This window comes from Bos javanicus, chromosome 8 (assembly GCF_032452875.1).
Source record: "Bos javanicus breed banteng chromosome 8, ARS-OSU_banteng_1.0, whole genome shotgun sequence".
NCBI lineage: Eukaryota > Metazoa > Chordata > Mammalia > Artiodactyla > Bovidae > Bos > Bos javanicus.
Genome location: NC_083875.1, coordinates 61,265,175 through 61,288,609, shown reverse-complemented (window position 1 = coordinate 61,288,609; position 23,435 = coordinate 61,265,175). Strand labels below are relative to the sequence as shown.

General features: G+C 39.6%; 1 protein-coding gene across 3 annotated transcripts in view; it reads right to left on the bottom strand.

The window, feature by feature from the left end:
- Positions 1-23,435, bottom strand: part of MELK (maternal embryonic leucine zipper kinase) — an 88,000-nt gene that overhangs the window by 47,177 nt on the left and 17,388 nt on the right. For all 3 annotated transcript variants that reach the window (XM_061425675.1, XM_061425676.1, XM_061425674.1), the window contains 7 exons: positions 21,107-21,202; positions 19,464-19,549; positions 17,477-17,593; positions 16,486-16,629; positions 15,509-15,577; positions 13,610-13,702; positions 8,152-8,250 (listed from right to left, as the gene is read on the bottom strand). In XM_061425675.1, coding sequence (XP_061281659.1) covers positions 8,152-8,250; positions 13,610-13,702; positions 15,509-15,577; positions 16,486-16,629; positions 17,477-17,593; positions 19,464-19,549; positions 21,107-21,164 — 666 coding nt within the window. In that variant the 5' untranslated portion in view covers positions 21,165-21,202. The remainder of the gene's footprint in view (positions 1-8,151; positions 8,251-13,609; positions 13,703-15,508; positions 15,578-16,485; positions 16,630-17,476; positions 17,594-19,463; positions 19,550-21,106; positions 21,203-23,435) is intronic.

The following is a 23,435-nucleotide window of genomic DNA, read 5'->3' as shown; positions in this document are numbered from 1 at the left end:
ACACATAAAATTTTTGTTTTACTCTGTGTTCATTTAAAAATAACTAAAAAAAAAAAAAAAAGACACCTAGAATCCAACCACTTCTCACTACCTCAATGGCTACCATCTTGTCTGAAAATCACTACCACATTCCCCTCACTCATCTCCCTGGCTCTCCTCTTTGCTCCTTATAGCCTATCTCCACACAGTAGCCACTGTGGTCTTGATAAAATCTGAACAAGACCACGTCTGTTTTCTGCTCAGAACCCTCTGGTGGTTCCCTATCTCACTTAAGAGAAAAAGCCAGAATCTTTGAAAGCTACAGAGCCCAAGGCAGTTGGAGCTCCGAGCCTCTGAGACTTCGTTTCTGTGGCTCTCCTACTTTACTCCGCTCAGGTGGCACGGGCCCTCTGCTCTCCCTTGACTCCCCAGGCATCCTTCTACCTACTAGCCTTTGCTCTGCTTTCTCGACTGAAATATTCTCTGCCTGATGACCACCTGACTAACATTCTCACCTCCTTCTAACCAAATCTTGATTAAATCTCACCTCTGACTACCTTATTTAATATTTAATAATGCAACCAGGATCATGGCATCTGGTCCCATCACTTCATGGCAAATAGATGGGGAAACAATGGAAACAGTGGCTGACTTTATTTTTGGGGGTTACAAAATCACTGCAGATGGTAATTGCAGCCATGAAATTAAAAGACGCTTACTCTTTGGAAGGAAAGTTCTGACCAACCTAGACAGCATATTAAAAACCAGAGACATTACTTTGTCAACAAAGGTCTGTGTAGTCAGATCAGATCAGATCAGATCAGTCGCTCAGTCGTGTCTGACTCTTTGCGACACCATGAATTGCAGCATGCCAGGCCTCCCTGTCCATCACCAACTCCCGGAGTTCACCCAGACTCACCTCCATCGAGTCAGTGATGCCACCCAGCCATCTCATCCTCTGTCGTCCCCTTTCCCTCTTGCCCCCAATCCCTCCCAGCATCAGAGTCTTTTCCAATGAGTCAACTCTTCGCATGAGGTGGCCAAAGTACTGGAGTTTCAGTTTTAGCATCATTCCTTCCAAAGAAATCCCAGGGCTGATCTCCTTCAGAATGGACTGGTTGGATCTCCTTGCAGTCCAAGGGACTCTCAAGACTCTTCTCCAACACCACAGTTCAAAAGCATCAATTCTTTGGCGCTCAGCCTTCTTCACAGTCCAACTCTCACATCCATACATGACCAAAGGAAAAACCATAGCCTTGACTAGATGGACCTTTGTTGGCAAAGTAATGTCTCTGCTTTTGAATACGCTATCTAGGTTGGTCATTGACTTTCCTTCCAAGGAGTAAGCATCTTTTAATTTCATGGCTGCAGCCACCATCTGCAGTGTTTTGGAGCCCAGAAAAATAAAGTCTGACACTGTTTCCACTGTTTCCCCATCTATTTCCCATGAAGTGATGGGACCGGATGCCATGATCTTCGTTTTCTGAATGTTGAGCTTTAAGCCAACTTTTTCACTCTCCACTTTCACTTTCATCAAGAGGCTTTTGAGTTCCTCTTCACTTTCTGCCATAAGGGTGGTGTCATCTGCATATCTGAAGTTATTGAGATTTCTCTCGGCAATCTTGATTCTAGCTTGTGTTTCTTCCAGTCCAGCATTTCTCATGATGTACTCTGCATATAAGTTAAATAAACAGGGTGACAATATACAGCCTTGACGTACTCCTTTTCCTATTTGGAACCAGTCTGTTGTTCCATGTCCAGTTCTAACTCTTGCTTCCTGACCTGCATACAAATTTCTCAAGAGGCAGGTCAGGTGGTCTGGTATTCCCATCTCTTTCGGAATTTTCCACAGTTTATTGTGATCCACACAGTCAAAGGCTTTGGCATAGTCAACAAAGCAGAAATAGATGTTTTTCTGGAACTCTCTTGCTTTTTCCATGATCCAGCAGATGTTGGCAATCTGATGTCTGGTTCCTCTGCCTTTTCTAAAACCAGCTTGAACATCAGGAAGTTCACGGTTCACATATTGCTGAAGCCTGGCTTGGAGAATTTTGAGCATTACTTGACTAGCGTGTGAGATGAGTGCAATTGTGCAGTAGTTTGAGCATTCTTTGGCATTGCCTTTCTTTGGGATTGGAATGAAAACTGACCTTTTCCAGTCCTGTGGCCACTGCTGAGTCTTCCAAATTTGCTGGCATATTGAGTGCAGCACTTTCACAGCATCATCTTTCAGGATTTGGAATAGCTCAACTGGAATTCCATCACCTCCACTAGCTTTGTTTGTAGTGATGCTTTCTAAGGCCCACTTGACTTCACATTCCAGGATGTCTGGCTCTAGGTGAGTGATCACACCATCGTGATTATCTGGGTCGTGAAGATCTTTTTTGTACAGTTCTTCTGTGTATTCTTGCCATCTCTTCTTAATATCTTCTGCTTCTGTTAGGTCCATACCATTTCTGTCCTTTATCGAGCCCATCTTTGCATGAAATGTTCCCTTGGTATCTCTGATTTTCTTGAAGATATCTCTAGTCTTTCCCATTCTGTTGTTTTCCTCTATTTCTTTGCATTGATCGCTGAAGAAGGCTTTCTTATCTCCTCTTGCTATTCTTTGGAACTCTGCATTCAGATGTTTATATCTTTCTTTTTCTCCTTTGCTTTTCACTTCTCTTCTTTTCACAGCTATTTGTAAGGCCTCCCCAGACAGCCATTTTGCTTTTTTGCATTTCTTTTCCATGGGGATGGTCTTGATCCCTGTCTCCTGTACAATGTCACGAACCTCATTCCATAGTTCATCAGGCACTCTATCTATCAGATCTAGGCCCTTAAATCTATTTCTCACTTCCACTGTATAATCATAAGGGATTTGATTTAGGTCATACCTGAATAGTCTAGTGGTTTTCCCTACTTTCTTCAATTTCAGTCTGAATTTGGCAATAAGGAGTTCATGGTCTGAGCCACAGTCAGCTTCTGGTCTTGTTTTTGCTGACTGTATAGAGCTTTTCCATCTTTGGCTGCAAAGAATATAATCAATCTGATTTCGGTGTTGACCATCTGGTGATGTCCAGGTATAGAGTCTTCTCTTGTGTTGTTGAAAGAGGGTGTTTGTTATGACCAGTGCGTCTAGTCAAGGCTATGGTTTTTCCAGTAGTCATGGATGGATGTAAGAGTTGGACTACAAAGAAAGGTGAGTGCAGAAGAATTGATTCTTTTGAACTGTGGTGTTAGAGAAGACTCTTGAGAGTCCCTGGGGCTGCAAGGAGATCCAACCAGTCCATCCTAAAGGAGATCAGTCCTGGGTGTTCATTGGAAGGACTGATGTTGAAGCTGAAACTCCAATACTTTGGCCACCTGACGCAAAGAGCTGACTCATTTGAAAAGACCCTGATGCTGGGAAAGATTGAGGGCAGGAGGAGAAGGGGATGACAGAGGATGAGATGGTTGGACAGCATCACCAACTCAATGGATATGGGTTTGGGTAGACTCTGGCAGTTGGTGATGGACAGGGAGGCCTGGCGTGCTGCGGTTCATGGGGTCACAAAGAGTCGGACACGACTGAGCAACTGAACTGAACTGAATGCAACCAGCCCTTCTTTTTCCCTTCACACCTCTCCATCTATTCTCCTGATTCCTCTTTACCCTGCTCAATTTTTTCTTCTTTCTAAAGCACATGAAAGGGAAAGTGAAGTGGCTCACTCGTGTCCGACTCTTTGTGACTCCATGGACTGTAGCCTACCAGGCTTCTCCATCCATGGGATTTTCCAGGCAAGAGTACTGGAGTGGGTTGCTATTTCCTTCTCCAGGGGATCGTCTCGCTCCAGGGATTGAACCTGGGTCTCCCACATTGTAGGCAGATGCTTTTACTGTCTGAGCCACCAGGGAACTTGATCATCTTTTAATATAATTTATTTATTATACCTATTATCTCTTTCTACCACTATCAGTATTTTTTTCCCTGCCACTGTAATATAAACTCCATGGGGGCAGGGACCTTCCATCTGTTTTACTCACATATAATGATATATCGAAGGCTGAGCGCCGAAGAATTGATGCTTTTGAACTGTGGTGTTGGAGAAGACTCTTGAGAGTCCCTTGGACTGCAAGGAGATCCAACCAGTCCATTCTGAAGGAGATCAGCCCTGGGATTTCTTTGGAAGGAATGATGCTAAAGCTGAAACTCCAGTACTTTGGCCACCTCATGCGAAGAGTTGATTCATTGGAAAAGACTCTGATGCTGGGAGGGATTGGGGGCAAGAGGGGAAGGGGATGACAGAGGATAAGATGGCTGGATGGCATCACTGACTCGATGGAGGTGAGTCTGGGTGAACTCCGGGAGTTGGTGATGGACAGGGAGGCCTGGCGTGCTGCGATTCACGGGGTCGCAAAGAGTCAGACATGACTGAGCGACTGAACCGAACCGAATGACATATCCCAAGCATCTAGAAAAGTGCCTGGCACAGACAGGTGTTCAGAAACTGTTTAAGATTTAAGAATTTCATCCTAATGAGTAAGCAGTGAGGACGCTGAGATAATGGAAAGCAAGTTCACCTAGGATGATGCCTACAGCTTACACTCTGGCTTGAGTAAAACGGGAAAGAAGCCACTGGAGAGCTTTCAGTAAAGTAAAGGGATCTAACTATTTTAAAATCTTCCCATAAAGAAGTCACTGTTGGACACGGATTTTCAAGCATATTCCATAACACCCAAAAATTCCAAGCTTAAACTGCCTCTCCACACTCACACACACACACACAAACAGTAAAAGGAAGAATCGTCCCCAATTAACTTTATGTGGCTAGTAAAATCTTGAAGCCAAAAAAAAACCAAAAGAGTTCTAGAAAGGAAAACTACCTATTCATCCCTGAACAAATTTTAAGTCCTAGACAAAATATTGGCAAACCAAATTTAGAAATGTATGTCAGTCATAATAGCTAACATTTATTGAGCATTACACTAAATGAACTAACACATTTAATCCTGACAACCCTGTGCTGTGAATACTATCCCCTATTTTACAGATGAAAAAGCTGATATACAGAGAGGCTGAGTAATTTGCCAAAGTCCACAGGCAGAAAGTAGAGATCCTAGATTTCTAAAATATCAATAGGATTCTGATTTAACTTCTCTGGGGGTTGGACCTGATGTTTTTTAAAGCACCCCAAGTGATGCTGTTGTGCTACCAGGGTTGTAAACCAGTGCACTAAGTCCACAGCTAAGGCTTCCCCCACCCTGAGAGTGATTACGTGGACACAGCCAGGGAGAGAGATGTTTTAGTGAAAATTTAAATATGAAACAAGAAAATATTGCTGTTATTTTTGGTGAAGAAAATCAATTTTGTATAGTTTATTTCAACCTAAATAAAATGTGAATTTTGCGTAAAATAAATAAATAAATATGAAACAAGAAGCAGAGAGGAGAACTCTAGGACCCTGTGTCCCCACACTGGCTTTCTAAAATTCTAGAAGGTTTAAGATTTCATGCTATTAACACCTAACAGATCCATTTTTCTTCATGTTTGGAGAAATTTGTCTGTCAGTTTATTTCTTTAGCATGGAGTACCCCCAACCCCTAAAAAGAGTATGGTAAAACATATTAGCAGCTTATAATACTAAAGTTATTTTCGGAACAAAAAACAGAGTGCTACTTTAAAGAAAAAGTAGCAAAAAATGGGAATAACTCAAGAGGTCAACCAAATATTTTTCAAAAGTATAACTGGGAAATTGTCCATGAGCTGCCCAAAGACCAAGCCTTCCCACGTGTGTTAACTAAAGCCGAAGCTACAAAGGGATCTCAACACTGTTCTCCTTGTATCCTGCTGTTAACCAGGGCGCTGTGGCTCTGTGAGGCCAGGGACTGCTGTCCCAGGCAGCATTGCTAGTAGAGACAAGGCAGTAACTGCTACCCTGCAAAGTTTAGAGGAGGCTTCGTGAGAAGGGATGGCGAGAAACACGTGCTGTCTTGGCTACCCTGGCAGGCTCCAGCCCACTGCCCCATCCATCCCCCTCTCCAGGGAGAAGCACACGTGCTCACAGTTTCCCAAAACATGAGCAGCAGCTACTGCTAACACCACTTCTCTTTAACCCTGCAGAATCAGAGCTCCTTAGCCTTCAAGAAACCGGAACTACTACAACTCCATCACTTCCCAAAACTACTCTTGTAGCTTTGGCACTGATTTTTAAAGCGTTTTCCAGGGTGGGATACAGGAAAAACTATTAAGCCAAATAAATAACTCTGTGACTGGACTCTGTGCCCTTAGCCTCGGTTGTTCTATAGAGCAGGCAATGAGCCAACTGCCTCTGCCACTTGCAACCCCGTGTGCTACTTCCCAGAAACAGGAGCTGATGTAGGCAGCCCCTCTACAAAAGGGAGTTACAGACCTAACGGTTCAGACACAGAAAACTTCTGATCATTTCTGCCCATGCCACTCCCATTATGCCTTTGCTGATACTGTCCACCAGACACGCTCTCTCCCACATGCCTTTCTCAAGTGCTTCTTACCTTTCAAAGCCCAGCTCAAACCTCACTTCCTATAAGATGTTCTCCCAAATCCCACATCCACTCCTGCATTAACTTCACTTATACCTGTTATAAAATGGCATCCCTCACCCTTTCCCCTTTTTATTTTCACTTTATTCTTTTGAGTGTTTTATTTTGCATTGGGGTATAGCCGATTAACAATGTTGTGACAGTTTCAGGTGAACGGTGAAGGGACTCAGCCACATATACACGTTAAGGAGTTTGGGATGGTCATGTACACCCTGCTATATTTAAAATGGATAACCAACAAGGACCTACTGTACAGCACAGGGAATTCTGCTCAATGTTATGTGGCAGCCTGGATGGAAGGGGTTTGAAGGGAAAATGGATACATGTATATGTATGCTTTTCCCCTTTTCAGATAGCCATATATCTGTCTCCAGCAAGAAATCTGGCCCTGGGGGAAAATGACCAAGTTTCATAGATCTTTGTTCATGCTTTTCAGTATCTCAAAGAAGACCATCAGGAAATATTTGTTAAACAGAACGGAATTCCAGCTGCACTGAGAAGCTGCTCTGCTGGTCTGACCTTGGTTTGCTATGGACACAATGTGGTGCTCTTCCTCTTTACCTGTCTTCTTTTGTTAGCGTGCTTTGAATATAACTCATTAAAAAAGAATTCTACTACTTTCCTTCCCATGTGATTTCTTATTTTTTAAATTGAATATAGTTCATATAACATAAAATTCACTTTTAAAGTATACACTTCAGTGGTCCTTCATAATTCACCAAGTTGTGTAATCATCACCACTTCTATAATGTTTTCATCAACCCAAAAAGAAACCCTTTACCCTTAAGTAGTCACCCTCCACTGCCCCATAATCTCAGATCTACTATCTCTAACATATATGATTTTAACAAAACTTACAACACTCTTCATTGTGGTTGTATTATACCTTAAAGCCAATTTTACCTTCAAAAAAAAGGCTTCTCCCGGTTTAACATAACTCAAAAGAAAAATGTGATTTAACACAGCAACTTACTAAGGCATCATTTCAGGATACAAAATAAAAATTCTTACCAGGAAAATCAGCTTACATGTTTACTTTCCCATTTGTTTTTGTTTTGTTAAGCTTCTTATTGAAGAAGTATAATATACATATAGAAAAGGACATCTATCATAGGGTATATCTTGATAAGTTTTCAAAAACTGAATACATAAGTATAATCAGCATTCAGATCAAAAACCAAACATGTCTCTCGGTCACTGCTGCTGCTGATGCTGCTGCTAAGTCACTTCAGTCGTGCCCGATTCTGTGCAATCCCATAGACGGCAGCCCACCAGGCTCCTCCGTCCCTGGGATTCTCCAGGCAAGAACACTGGAGTGGGTTGCCATTTCCTTCTCCAATACATGAAAGTGAAAAGTGAAAGTGAAGTCGCTCAGTCGTGTCCGACTCGTAGCGACCCCATAGACGGCAGCCCACCAGGCTCCTCCGTCCATGGGATTTTCCAGGCAAGAGTACTGGAGTGGGGTGCCATTGCCTCCTCCGTCACTATCCACCTCCAAAGAGTAACCACTATCCTTACTTCTAACAGCATAGATTACTTCTGCCTGTTTCTGTACTTTTATAAATAGAAGCATATAGTTTGCAGTATAATAAACTCTCACAATGAAATTCTATGCCTTGTAATACTCACCATAATCTTTTTGTACAAAGCCATGACATTATCGTCATCAAATGGTAGAAAGCCACACATAAGTACATATAAGAGTATGCCCATGCTCCAAACATCTGCCTGAGGAGAAAAAAATCAAAAGACAAAAAATCAGAACACATTTCAAAATAGCAGTACACAGAATCTTTACAGAGCTGGAAAAGAACTCAGAGATCATCCAGTTCAACCAGCTCATTCTATAGTGTGAAGCCCAGAAAAGGAAGGCTCATCCAAAGTCACCCAGCCAACAGCAGGCCACCCAGGCAGGTCTCTTGACTTCCAGTTCAGTGCACTCCCCGCCAATGCTTAATAGAAAATCTTTTCCAGTTGGCTGGATTGGGCATGATAAGGAAGAAGATGAGGCTAAGTCTCTGATTCTGAAAGAGAAAACTATAGTGCTACTGAGGGTTTATTACATATGAGGATTATGTAAACATGCATGAGAAAATCAAAACAAGTTTTAAAATTTACTACTGATAACCTGCAAATGTGACTAAGCTGCACTGTAAAGTCCTCTCTATGTAGAGAAACCTTAGTAAAGTTCAACAAATGACTTTTCAAGGATCAAGGCTAGAAATTAGCCTGCCAGTACAAATAGCCCTACAAATCTCAAAATCCCAGAAATGAGTTAACCTTTACGTAAGATAGCCATTCGACCACTGGCTGAGAAGTCACAGTTCCCACCCTCATTTGAGCCTTGGAAAAACTTTAATTTTTATACTAAATAACACCAATCTCACACCTAGTCCTGCCTACCAAATCACATCATATTATTAGGACTCAACAAGGAAACCCTGGGTGAACAGTGTACTTTCAAGTGAACAATTGATTCTTCTTCCAAGTTGTAGGAGGTCAAAAATTAACCATTTATGCCTGAAAGATGTCAAATGCTTCATCTATAAATTGAGTCTTGGTGGCATGGCATACCTGACTGGGATGTTAAAATTAAGGTAAAGAGGCTATGCAGGAGAGGCACAAGTGGGAAAACTGTATTAGGTACTATACTATGAGCAGAAGTGGAGAAAGCGCTGAAGCTCTACTGGGTGGGGGAGCGGGAGAGAGACAGCTGTTCTGCCGGGTGGTAACAGTGCTAAGGAGAAAAATCAAGCAAGCTAAGAGGACAGGAAAGAAGATTCTTTCCTGTGGCAGAGGGAGCAACAGGCATAGAGGTGGAACAGCAGAGGCCAGTGGGGCTGGAGCAGAGTGACCAGGAAGAAAGAAAAAGGAAAGGAAGAGATCAAGCCCTGAGCCTTTGGAGTGGAAGCACTGACCCCAAGACCCTAGACTACCAGAGAACTAACCCTTGGGAGTATCAAATAGTGAGAACTCACACAAAGGAAACCACTTGAATATAAGAATACAAAACTTGGCATCACCCAACCGCCAGTAGCACATCTAAACAACAAACAAAACAAAAATACAAACCCAGTCATCAGCAGACAGGATTATCACCTCACTCAGCCTTGCCCATCAGAGAAAAAACAAACGAAAAAACTCAGCACAAATCTCACACTATACGAGGCTAAACAAACCAGTGGACCAACCTTAGGAGGGCAGAAACCAAAAGGAAGAAAGAATTCAACCTCAAAGCCTGGGAAAAAGAGACCTCAAACACAGTAGGTTCAAATAAATAATGAAAAGGCAGAGAAATACTATACAAATGAAGGAACAAACCAGAAACATGTAAGTCCAAATAAATGAAGAGGAACTAGGCAAATTCCCTGAAAAAGAATTCAGAATGATAGTAAAGATGATCAAAAACCTTGAAAACAAAATGGAGAAAATGCAAGACTCAATCAACCAAGACCTAGAAGAATTAAAGAAAAAACATACAGAGACAAACAACACAATTACTATAATTAAAAATACTCTAGAAGGAATCAATAGCAGAATATCTGAAGCATAAGAATGAATCAGTGAACTGGAAGACAAAATGGTGGAAATAACTTCTGAAGAGCAGAATAAAGTAAAAAGAATGAAAAGAACTGAGGATAGTCTCAGAGACCTCTATGACAATATCAAACGCACCAACATTTGAATTATAGGGGTCCCAGAAGAAGAAGAGAAAAAGAAAGGGTATGAGAAATTTTTTGAACAGATTATAGTTGAACATTTCCCCAGCATGGAAAAGGAAATAGTCAATCAAGTCCAAGAGGTGCAAAGAGTCCCATACAGATAAACCCAAGGAGAAACACACCAAGACATATACTAATCTAACAAAGACTAAACACAAAGAAAGAGGCTACACAGGAAAGAGTGGGATAATATGGCCTCCTCAAATGCCATAAGAAGAGGTCAACAGAGAGACTTCCTCTAAGAAATTACAAAAGGAATTAGAGATGTTTATCATGGAACATTCCATAAAGCATGATCTGAACTATGAGCAACAGAATAATCTAAATTACTTATTTAAGAAAGAAGATTCCTAAACCCCTACCTTAGAAAACAAAACTAAAATCTCTAAATATACTGCCCTGAGTTCTGCATATCTTAACAAGTGCCCCCAGACAATGCCTTGGTACACTGTCCTTAAGAAATTATCCTGCTGCTGCTGCTGCTGCTGCTAAGTCGCTTCAGTCGTGTCAGACTCTGTGCGACCCCATACATGGCAGCCCACCAGGCTCCGCCATCCCTGGGATTCTCCAGGCAAGAACACTGGAGTGGGTTGCCTTTTCCTTCTCCAATGCATGAAAGAGAAAAGTGAAAGTGAAGTCGCACAGTTGTGTCCAACTCTAGAAACCCCATGGACTGCAGCCTACCAGGCTCCTCCATCCATGGGATTTTCTAGGCAAAAGTACTGGAGTGGGGTGCCATTGCCTTCTCCGAGAAATTATCCTAGAAGGATGGAAAACTGAACTAAAATGGATAAGAAAACAAGATCCTATGGGAAAACCTTGATGCATTCAAACCAGCAGAGCCTCATCACCAGACCTCTAGGAATCTTGTGAGTGTCAGGCATGTGATTACCACTCCTTCTAGGAGACTAGAAAAAGTACAGGTGTGAGGTAAAGCCTCACTCAGTTCAAATCTTGACCCACAGTTGCTAGTTGTGATCCTGCAAAGGCACTTAATTTCTGAGCCCCAGTATCTTCATCATCTTTATCTTCTGAAACAGAGTAACAGTATTCACTCCAAAGGATTTTTGTGCAGATTAAATGAAAATTATAAAAAGGATCTACCATGTGGAATCTTTGTGCATTATTACAGGAATGTAAAATGCTGCTGCCACTATGGAAAATGGTATGGCAGTTCCTCAAAAAATTAAAAATAGAACTACCATATGATCTAGCAAGTCCACATTAGGGTATATATCCGAAAGAACTGAAAGCAAGGTCTCAAAGAGATATTTGTGTCTACCAGCATTATTCACAATAACTAAAAGATAAAAGTAATCCTAGTGTCTATGGATAAATGCATAAATAAAATATGGTGTATACATGCAATGGTATATTACTCAGACTTAAAAAGGACGGAAATTCTGATACATGCTCCACAATATGGATGAACCTTGAAGATATTACACTAATAAAATAAAGCAGTCACGCAAAAAAACAAATATTGTATGAGTCCATAATACAAGGTACGTAGCCTAGTCAAACTCACACAGATAGAAAGTAAAAGGATAGCTGCCAGGGGAGCAGGGAGTGGGGAATGGAGTTACTATTTAATAGGTATAGTCTTCGTTTTGCAAGATTAAAAGAGCTCTGGAGATTGACTGCACAATAATATGAATGTACCTAACACTACTGAACTGCACATTGAAAAATAGTTCAAATAGGAACTGTATCCTTATAAATGGTTAAGATGGCAAATATTATGTCATGTGTATTTTACCACAATTGAAAGAAAGAAAAAAAAAAGATCTAGCATGATTCCAGGACTACAATAAATATTCAGTAACAGTCTGTCCATTTCCTTATGATGCCCTGAGAAGGCCACAATATCATCTCTGTGGTATTTCTGCCAAAAATGCATAACCCAAAACTAATCAAACAAATTCAACTTGATGGCCATTTTATAAAATAACCGGCTTCCCCCAAAATTTCAAGGTCATGAAGATGAAGAAAGCCTAAGGAAGTCTTCCAAATTAAAGAACCAAGAAATGCAGCAGTGCAACGCATGATCCTGAATGGAATCCTGGACTGGAGGGAAAATATAGCTATAAAAGACATGATTGGTACAATCAACACCATCTGAACATGAATCGTGGGTTAAATAAATTGTACCAATGTTAAACTCTCTGATTTTGATAACTAAGGTGAATTTATTTTGATAACTAAAAGAGGGACACCTTGGGAATTTCCCAGCAGTCCAGTGGTTAGGATTCAGCGCTTTCACTACTGCAGCCCAGGTTCAATCAATCCCTGGTGAGTGAACTAAGATCATCCCACAAGTCACGCAGCATGGCCAAAAAAATAATAAATAAATAAGAGAGCCCTCGCTTTTAGGAAATATATACACAGCATTTAATGATAAAGGGGTATGATGTCTCCAACTTACTCTCAATTGGTTCAAAACACAATTCACATGTATATAAACACAGAGAATACTAAAATAGGGAAAAATGTAAACAGTTGTAAACTTGGCAAAATATATATGGAAGTTTCTCATTCCATATTTGTAACTATTCTGTAAGTTTGAGAATATATCCAAATAAAAGGTCACCAAAAACAAGTTAGTCCTCATCTTCTCATGTTACAAATTAAGTAAACTGGCATATCTCAAAGTTTCTCCCACATAACACCAGTTCCAAAAGATGCTCCACATAAAAAGTGGATTCTGTAGGCGCATGAAACTGAGACCAGCTGCTCTCTGTGATGGTCTCTTCCCAGAGGACATTGTGCAGGAACATATTAAGATTCAGAAACATCCTGAACTAAAGAAAACTGTCTAACCCAGTATTTCCAGAGCTTTTGACTACTAAACCTTTTCCATTTTACGACAATATCAGCAAAATCAGTACTCCAAAGAGTGTAAGGGGCTAACTAGCATGCGGTAGCCAGTAGTTAAGCGGCTATGCCCAGCGCTTTCTGAGCCTGGGCCTCTTACACAGGACTGCAGGCCTCGGATAGCTGGCTGTGGATAAAGTACAGCCAGCTATCCGAGGTCTTCTCTGTGCTAAACACCATCTCTGCAAACTAAGCCTATAATCCTGGCCTCATACTCTACCTGGCTGGACTAATCAGTCTAAATTATGGCACTATTAAACACAAAACACCAGAAATACATCTTTGTTTCACAAGAATACTATGTATTATATTTATTGCAAGCTGTTCATTTCCCTTATTACTGTACATATCTCACTCTCTGACTAGACAACTCTTTGATTAACAAGTTTATTTCTTACCTCGTTACATCCTCAGAACACAGTGCCTGACTCACTACACATCACCAGTAAACATATATTGACCATATATTGAATTAATCACTGAATAATTACCTCTGATCCCAGATATGATTTGCCTTGTATTAATTCAGGTGCTGCATAAGCAAGACTCCCACAGCAGGTCTGCAGGTGATAATCCTTGTTACCCTGCCAATAAGATAAAAATGAAACACTTATTAACTACAGCCCTTAAGAGAATTAAAACCCTGATAAACATTCTTCCAATATAAGCAAAGAGATGCTAGATAAGAGTTACCCCAAATGATAAGAGACATTCTGCCGCCAACTCAATACTCTGCTCATGTGCGTGTGTGCACGTGTGGCTTCCTCTTCTCTGGATTTCCAACACCACCAAGACCTGGCATGAAAAAAATCCTTCTCCCCTTAGCTCAGTCAAGTCAAGTTCACACTTCCCTAGGCATCCAGAATAATCAGTTTAGCATACATCCAAGCACTCAAGTCCTCCCACTCCCAAATACTCAAGAAAAAATACTCTCTATAGAACCCTGTTTCCAATAGCAAATCTTTACAAATACATAAGTTTCTTTTCCCCAAGATGGAAGACAGCAAACACTACACAAAACAAACCCTTGGGACTTTGGTTTATAGTTATAGTTTATAGTCTATATGGTTTATAGTCTATATAGTTTATAGTCTATATGGTTTATAGTCTATAGTTATAGACTTGGTTATAACACAGATCATGACCTCAGCCTCCAGATCTGTTCAAATAAGGATCCTCTGGTCTCCCACAGAAATATGGAGACATAATGCAAATGATATCACCGCCTAACACTTCTACAGAGTTCCACAAATGGCAAATGACTTATGAAATTGTAAGATTTCATTTACAACTGTAACAGCACACCCAGAGGTTAGCTCCTCATCAGAAAGCTGAGGCCACCTTCTCCCAGTCAAGTTTTGCTTTATGAGATGGAGTCTGTGTGGGTTGAATCCGTGGCAGCCATAAATAAAGGCTGCCAGAGTCTGTCACAAACATTCTCCACTGCCTCCTGTAATGAACACGACTTAAACCAGCTTAAGGGCTCAAAGTAAGCTTTATCTTTATTGCTTGTCGATCAGAAAAATGCCTTCTTGCATTTGGTTCCCAGACACAAGACTCGACTGACAATCTCTGAAGAGCCAAGGGAAGGACAGGAAAATCAGAAAGAATCAGACATTCAGCCAAAGGGGCAAAATCTGCCTCCCTTTGCACCCAGGTAATTCTGATTGGGGCAGGAAATAATCATGGAACTCCAAGGGGCTGAGACAAGTCTGAAATTTCAACATTCTTAATGAGGGTAGACAGTTCATTTTAGAGACTGTAAGTACCATCATTAGAGGACTCAAGAGGAAGCCTCCAACAGCAGCCACACAGGAGGAAGTTCAAAGTCACCTCAAAGAGAAGGAATGCTGGAGAACACCAGTACTTAACTATGGAGTGCAAATTAAGGAAATAATTCACGGTATAAATTTTAAAGTACATATGGACTTTTTCCTTCTTTTTATAAGGAAAGGGGAGTGTCTCTCAAAATGTAACTAATTGTTACTTATATAACCATTTGGATAATAAAGAAGAGATTTTCACTAGATTTCCTGAAATGCATATCTAAACAAAGAAAGGCATCATCTAACAGGAACATACTCCAACTGCAAACACGTGGTCAATTCAGCATTCATACTGTGATGGCTTCCTGACACTCCAGTCCTGCAAATTCCCTCACAGCATACCCATGGGGTTTTCAGCAGGACCAACCCTGGACCTAGAGCAGTGGTTTTCAACCTTGACTACATATTAAAATCATCAAGAGAACTTATAAAAAGCGTGAAATTTACCATTCTTCTCAATGGATGCAACCAGGCTCACTAAATACTAAATGGAAGTTAGTGTAAGATAACAGGCAAGAGGTGCACTGGCAAAGGAAATAAACTCATTTTTATCTCTGTACTTACCTTGGGTTTTGCACAGAGACCAAAGTCAATCAGCTTTAATTTATGATATTCATCAAACAACAAATTTTCCTGAAAAAAAAAAAAAAAAAGACATTTTCATAACTATATACAGTCTTCCTTATATTACATCCCACCTCTAGCTATTCCTAAAAGCACTTTAAGGTTGGGTACAGGGTAAAAAAATCAATTGAGAAAAAAAAAGAATGAAGTGACAAGAATAGAAGGAAAGAGAAGAGGAGAGGAATGTTGATAACTATCCTGCTTCCCCTCAAGTCACATTAGCATAAACCAATTTCTCCTTGGTACTCTGAGGTTCAACTACAAGCACTTTGATATGTGCCAAAGGCAAGTTTGAACAGAAATAGTGAACGCGAATCAAAGAGTTGGATAAAAACAAAGGGAAAAGGACAGAAACCTCCATATCTTGTTAGGGAAATTCTAGATCTCAAACCCTAGTACCAAATTACATTGAAATTCATGTTCACCAGCATGCATATTAGCCAAAGCCTACACACTTAAGAGTATCAAATTTTTATTCTGCCCTTGAAAAGCAGAGTCTGCCCATTTCATTGAACTGTTCACTTCTGAAGCATAATGGAATTAAAATTAAAGGAAGATGATGTCAGGAAAAGAGTATCAAGAGGAAGATACTCAAAGACAATATTCTCAAAGAAAACACTCAAAACTCTTCTTTCCTAGGAATAAAACCTGAGGTTTATATTCTGCATCTGATTACAAAGACATTTATAATGTCACACAAAATTGACAAAGAAATAGAATGCCAATAATAAGTCCATCCAGAAGAGCCCAGCAGGAGTCAAAAGTCAAAAAGGAAAAAGAAAGATACATTAGGAATGGAACAAAAAAATAAGCAAAAGCCCAGATAAATTTTAAACAGAAAGAACATTTGGAAACTGACTGATGACAGGTAAGTGATGTCAAGTTCTCAGGTGAGCACCCGTAATGCAGTAACTTACTGGTTTGAGGTCCCTGTGAGCGTAGCCCTGGCTGTGCACATAAGCAACTGCAGACACTATCTGACGGAAGACAACGCGGGTCTCCTCCTCTGACAGGCGATCGTGGGAAATTATGTAGTCAAACAGCTCTCCTCCAGGGCAATACTGCAAGAGCAGCAGAGTCACATAAATATCATTATTACTTGCAAAAATCAGAGGAGTTTAAAATAAAAAATCATACTTATAAGCAAAGGAATGAACTAATTTAGGTATATTCAAAAATACACTCTCAGTATTTCAGCTTTTGGGATACTTTTGGTCTTGAACTATTTTTTTTAATTTATTTATTTATTATTTTTTAGTTGCAGTGGGTCTTTGTTGCTTCACGCAGGTTTTCTCCAGGAACAAATTCTAACCTATTCTGTCCACTAAAGCACACCATCGCACGAGGAGGGTATTACAAAGGATATATTTACAACGTGTCTCCAGTTTATTATACATGTCTTCTTGGTCTACATTGTTACAGATCGAACTTAAACAGGTAAGCCACTTAGCATTTAATCTTGCAAGTGAAATGAACTTAATACCTCTCTCATAACTATCATAAAATGAAAGAGAATGGCCTGAATAAACGTTTGTGTCCCCCCAAAAATTTCTACGTGGAAACTCTAAGCCCTGAAGATGGTGATTTTAGAAGGTGGAACCTTTGGGAGGTGATTAGGACATGAGGGCAGAGTCCTCGTGAATGAAATCAGTGCTCTCATAAAAGAGGCTAGAGAGATCCCTAGCCTTTTCCATCATGTAAGCACATAGCAATAAGGTATCAGCTATGAACCAGAAAAAGGACCCTCACCCAACCATGCTGGTGCCTTGATCTTGGGATTCCCAGCCTCCAGAACTGTGAGAAGTTGCTGTTGTTCATAAGCTACTCAGTCTGTGATACTTTTTATAGCAGCCCAAACAGACTAAGACAGTGACAAATAACTTTAGGTCTCTGGAACTTACTACTGACCTCGAGAACCATGAATATTTTGTTGGCTGTCTCTATCACATGGTAGAGTTGACATATATGTTGATGTCTCAGGTTCTTCAAGGCATCAATTTCTGTTTTGACCCGAGGCAAATCACTCTGTGACAAAACATTTTATTAAATGAGCAATAAACTTATTTGGAAAATATTCCAAGCCCCAATATCAACAACTCTAATACTAAGTAGCAAAAGCAGTCAATGGCCTCAAAACAATTTGCTCAACAATACAGAAATAGAGAACAGAAACTTATTTCTGTGTACATTTTCAAAAGGCCCTGAGGATTTTACAAAAGAAAAGTCCAATCTGAGGCAAGAGTACAACATCCAGAAAAAATAAAATAATCTCACTCCCTTTAGAAGGTTAGCATTCCAAACAAGGAAACTGACAGGAACACTATCCAGCATGCATGTCTAGGCTACCACTTCAGTCTCTACAATGTCCATTAAGAAGCATGATGAAACCTATGGCTGATCCATGTTAATGTTTGACAGAAACCAATGCAATACTGTAAAGCAATTATCCTTCAATCAAAAATTAATTTTTTAAAAAAGAAGCCTGCTGAGCTAAAAATTGGTGAATGTAGTAAAAGGTATTCACTATCTCAGTCTTCCAACTTTTCAAGGAGCTTGAAATTTTTCAAAATAAGAAGTTGGCTGGGAGGTGGATAGACAAGTTGAAAAAATTTTAAAGTTCACAGTAAAGATAAAAATCCAGATATCCATGTAGTAAACAAGTAATATTTTATTATAAAAAGGGACTCAGTCTAATGATCAGTGGTTTAAGATCCAATTAACTTAATATCAGGCCATGCAACCTGATATTAGATCTTAACCAAGAAGTTGTAACTTTAACTATGCTGATATGATGATCTTTTTTTCTTCTTTTTTGGGTGGATGTGGGAATCTGATGATTAAAACCCTGAAAGTAATCAAAATAATTTTAAAGTCCTAGGAAGTAACTAAAATAAGCATAATAACAATAGGAAATACAAAAACCAGTTTAGAATTAATGAATTAATATCATCATATTGATGCTTTAGAATAAGTTTTGAGTACTAGTATGTTATATCTTAATAATAACAATTCACATTTTATCTGCTATTAAGGTATTTGCTGGGTCAAGTAAATAAGGTACACTAAAGTTATAACTGAAGTTTAAATTGCTTAAGGGAATTAAATTAATCAATTTTGTAACCAATGTTTACATGATCAGGAAAAATCATTCTTAATATCTTTTTATTAGTTTAATAAACATAATATTGAGCACTGAAAACAAAAATACTGAGGGAGAGCTGAATTATCAGTTGACAGGTTATTTAAAATAATTCTGATACAGATCACTTTGTGATTTTGGCATATATTTCAGAAGGAGTTCAGAGAATTGAGTGATACTGCTGCTGCTGCTGCTGCTGCTGCTGCTGCTAAATCGCTTCAGTCGTGTCCAACTCTGTGTGACCTCTGAGACGGCAGCCCACCAGGCTCCCCCGTCCCTGGGATTCTCTAGGCAAGAACACTGGAGTAGATTGCCATTTCCTTCTCCAACTGTAACACAACATTCTCTTCAACTTATTTATATATGTTAATCAGCACTTACATCCTTAAAAATAAAGTAACAAGTCATATTAAACTCTGCCAGTCTCCTCTATCCATGGAATTTTTCAGGCAAGAGTACTGGAGTGGGTTGCCATTTCCTTCTCCAGGGGATCTTCCCAACCCAGGGATCGAACTTGCATCTCCTGGGTCTCCTGCATTGGCAGGCAGATTATCTGCCTGCCAATATTCTTTATCTGAGACATTCTTTATCTCAGTGGAGCCACCAGGGAAGCCCTTTTAAAACTACAGATTTATACATAACTGGCTGTGGAAATGTTATTTTAATAAAAGAGCAATAACTAGAACATTAGAAAAAATTCAGGTTATAATTCACAAAACTGATCTATAAATATTTTTAAAATAATGTTAAACTTACCCCTAGTGCATTTTTATCCATGATTTTTATAGCTACCATTTCTCCAGTGAGGATATGGCAGGCAAGTTTGACCTTTGCAAAGCCACCTAAGTATAGGAAAATGTATTATAAAGAGACAAGCAAACTAACTTAAATATCATCAGCAGAGCAAACTGAGAACTCAAGCACAAATACCTTTCCAAGTACTTTATAAAGCTCTCTTGAGCTATATTTTCCTGAAATTTGTGGCCCTTTTTTTCATATTGCTTCCAAAGCATTAGCCATGATCCCAACCTCTCCTTATCCAATGACTGGCTAAAGATTCCCTTTTGCCATTATAGGATATCTTTAATTTTGCAATTAGGAAGAAGTAGAAATTTATTTTATAATTCTTTAGAAATTTGTTTTATAATTAACATTGCAATTAAACCTTTTAATTAACATTGTCAAAAGACAATATAAAGTTGCAGAGACAAAAGACAAATAATATGAAACTTCCATTCAGTTTTAAAACTGAAAAAATAAGCAATTATATTTCAAAATTGGCTCAAAACCTGGGTAAATATCTACATTCAGGTATCTGAAAGAAACATAGTACCTCTAAAAAGAAGTTCCCAGAAGTCCCTCTCATGGTGCTCCCCATCTCAGTAAATGGCAAACTCATCTTCCCAGATCAGGCCAAAAGCCTGGAAGCCATCTTTAGCCCTTCCCTTTTGTCTCACTCCCCATACCCAACCCATCAACACAGCCCACTGGCTTCATCTTCAAAAATTTTATTAAAGTTTATCTTAGGGGAAAGGAGGCAGGCACTGAATGGAAACGTTCTATGTCCTGATCTGAACATATGCGCATATGTGAGCCAAAACGCCACCAAATGTATTACACTTTGCTTATTTTACTATGTATTATGCCTCAATAAATTATATTTATATGTACATATATGTGTGTCTGTATACAGAAGCCCACCGCTTTCTATACAGAATCCCACTACCTTCAATCCTATCACCATCCATGTCACCATCATCTCCGGGATCACTCACCTAAATTACTGCAGTAACTTCCTAACATCTATCTGCTTCTGCCTTTGCCCTCTCCCAGCCATTTTTTTCACAATCAAGTAGCCAGAGTGATCCTTAAAACCAAAAGGTCGGATCACTCCTTGGCTCAGAACTCTCTAGTGACTTTTATTCTTAATAAAATGAACTATAAGACCTTTCCTACAACTCACCTCTCTTTTGCTCCACTTTTTCTTACTAAAATCCGTTCAAAAATTTTAAAACTATATAAGTTAGGCTAAAAAGCTCATGGTTTGGCAGAAACCAACACAATATTGTAAAGCAATTATCCTTCAACCAAAAATAAGTAAATTTTTTTTCATTTTTAGAGTCTTTACTGAATTTTTTATAATATATTGCTTCTGTTTTATTTTTTATTGAAGGATAATTGTTTTACAGAATTTTGCTGTTTGCTGGAGAGGGTGTGGAGAAAAAGGAACACTCTTGCACTGTTGGTAGGAATGTAAATTGATATAGCCATTACGGAAGACGGTATGGAGATTCCTTAAAAATAAGTAAATTCTAAAAAAAGAAGAATAGCTCATGGCTGCCCCATTTCACTCTACTCTCAAATGGATGACCTATTTGCTTCAAGAAAAAATTAATTACCTGTCCCAATAGTTTCATATAATTCATAGTATTTGAGAAGTTCATCATAATCTTTCATAGTCCTCCTGGAAGTTTACTCAAAACTATAAAAAGAACCTGTAAGACAAAGAACAGTACACAATCAAAAAGGGAACTACTAAGAGATTATCTCCTTCACTCTTTTAACCACAAATATAAATAAGTCTCAGGCATATAAATCATATTGAGAAAACTGATTAGCCATAGGAAAAAACAAGACAAGACAAAACTAGCTTCCTCTCACTCCATACATAAAAATCAATTCCAGAGCAAATAAAGACAAATCTTTATTTGAAAGATTTGAAAGGTAAATCTTTAAAAACTTTTAATAGAATATTGTTATCATTTCAGGATAGAGAAGGGTCCTTTAAATAGACAAAGAAACCATTAATCATAAAAATAATCAGACTGGGATGTTCTCATCAAAACTGGAACAATGTTTCCCACGGGGCCTGTCCATAACCATGTAAGGAATGTTTCTATGTGAAGCAGTTAAAATTATTTTCTTTTAACATTAATTTTTATTTATTTATTTGGCTGCTCTGGGTCTTAGTTGCTTGCAGGATCTTTAGTTGTTGCAGCATGCCAATTCTTAGTTGCAGCATGTGGGATCTAGTTTCCTGACCAGGTATCAAACCCAGGCCCCCTGCATTTGTAGCACAATCTTAACCACTGGACCACCAGCGAAGTCCCTGAAGCAGTTAAAATGATAATGTTCTTTTATTTGATAGACTGCTGCTTTCTCATCAATGACACCCTTAGTACTACCTCATTGCTCCCACTTTCTTCTTCCTCAGATAGACAAAAGCTGAAATGCTCCTGCTCTTTGATAGAACCCATTCCAAAAGTGGTCGTTTCCCCAGCACAAAGCCCAAACCATATAAGCCCCTTTCAACTCACTCTTATTGAGATGCCCAAGACCCTAGGGAGCAGGGTTCCTCTTGCTGCAGCAAGCTAAAGACACCTAATATTTTTAAATTACAGATGTGTTCCTAATGGTTTGTGGTTCAAAAAGTTAGTTGGTTAAGTAGCTCAGTCATGTCTGACTCTTTGCGACCCTGTGGACTGTAGCCTACCAGGCTCCTCCATCCATGGGATTCTCCAGGCAAGAATACTGGAGTGGGTTGCCATTTCCTTCTCCAAGGGATCTTTCTGACCCAGGGATCGAACCCAGGTCTCCCACATTGCAGGCAGACGCTTTAACCTCTGAGCCACCGGGGAAGCCTACTTCTACCCATTTCCCTTGTTTTCTACAGAACTGGTCTAATTGTAAACAGTATTATACTTAAGAAACCCTCCAACCGGCCACCGTTCGCCATCTTCCAATGGATACCATGGCCGTGCAGTATCACATAGGAAGACCATGTGTGTATTCTTTAAGCCCTGGGGATCAAATCTATCCCAGTTTTTCAGGATATAGTTCAAAGGAGTGAGGCTGAAACTGTTAGCTCCCATCTTGTCCTGAAGAATCCCGGACAAGCCCCCAAGATGAAAGGTTGTTGCTGAACCATGCAAAGACGCCGGGATTCTTGGCCTCCGGAGGAGAAGAATTCAATCCGGGGCCAGAGACAAGGCTTGATCGCTCAGAGCTTCTGTGTAATAAAGTTTTATTAAAGTATAAAGGAGATAGAGAAAGCTTCTGACATAGACATCACAAGGGGGTAGAAAGAGTACCATGAGTCATTTTACTTGGAGATAAAAGGTAGGTTATTTAGCAAGTAAAAAGCCTTCAAAAATTTGGTCAGTGAAATGAACCCTAGAGTGGAAGTTTTGGAGGGAAAAATATCAAAACTCAAGAAAACAATCAGCCTAAAAAATGGTTTTAGTAGCAATGTCAAAGTTGAAATAGCAAGAAAGATAAAGATAATGGAAAAAAGACCAAGATCCAATAAACAATATTAGTCATTTTCGAGGAAGAACTGGCATTGGACCAACTTAATAAGCAGGCTGAACTTTTAATCTAGCTGAATCTGCACAAATAGCGTAGGCAAACAAAAGAAGGAAAGTCAGGTCCTGATGCTAATAGAAAGCTGGTGAGATAAAATGAAATATTTCCGCTTCCACTTGAGTGGCAAAAGTTGTTCTAGGCAAGGAGACAGTACAGAGGACATATTTATTCTTCCTGGGCACCTGAGATACAGGATGAGAAATATCCTTAACAGCAGTACTAATTTAGAAACCTTTTAAAGGGCATTTGTCACAGGGACAAACTGGGAATAAAGTGGAACCACACCCCCAAAGACAGGAATTACGGGACTAAGAATTTTTAAAACAGGTTAAAATAGCAGTAAAATATAGAGGTCAATACAAG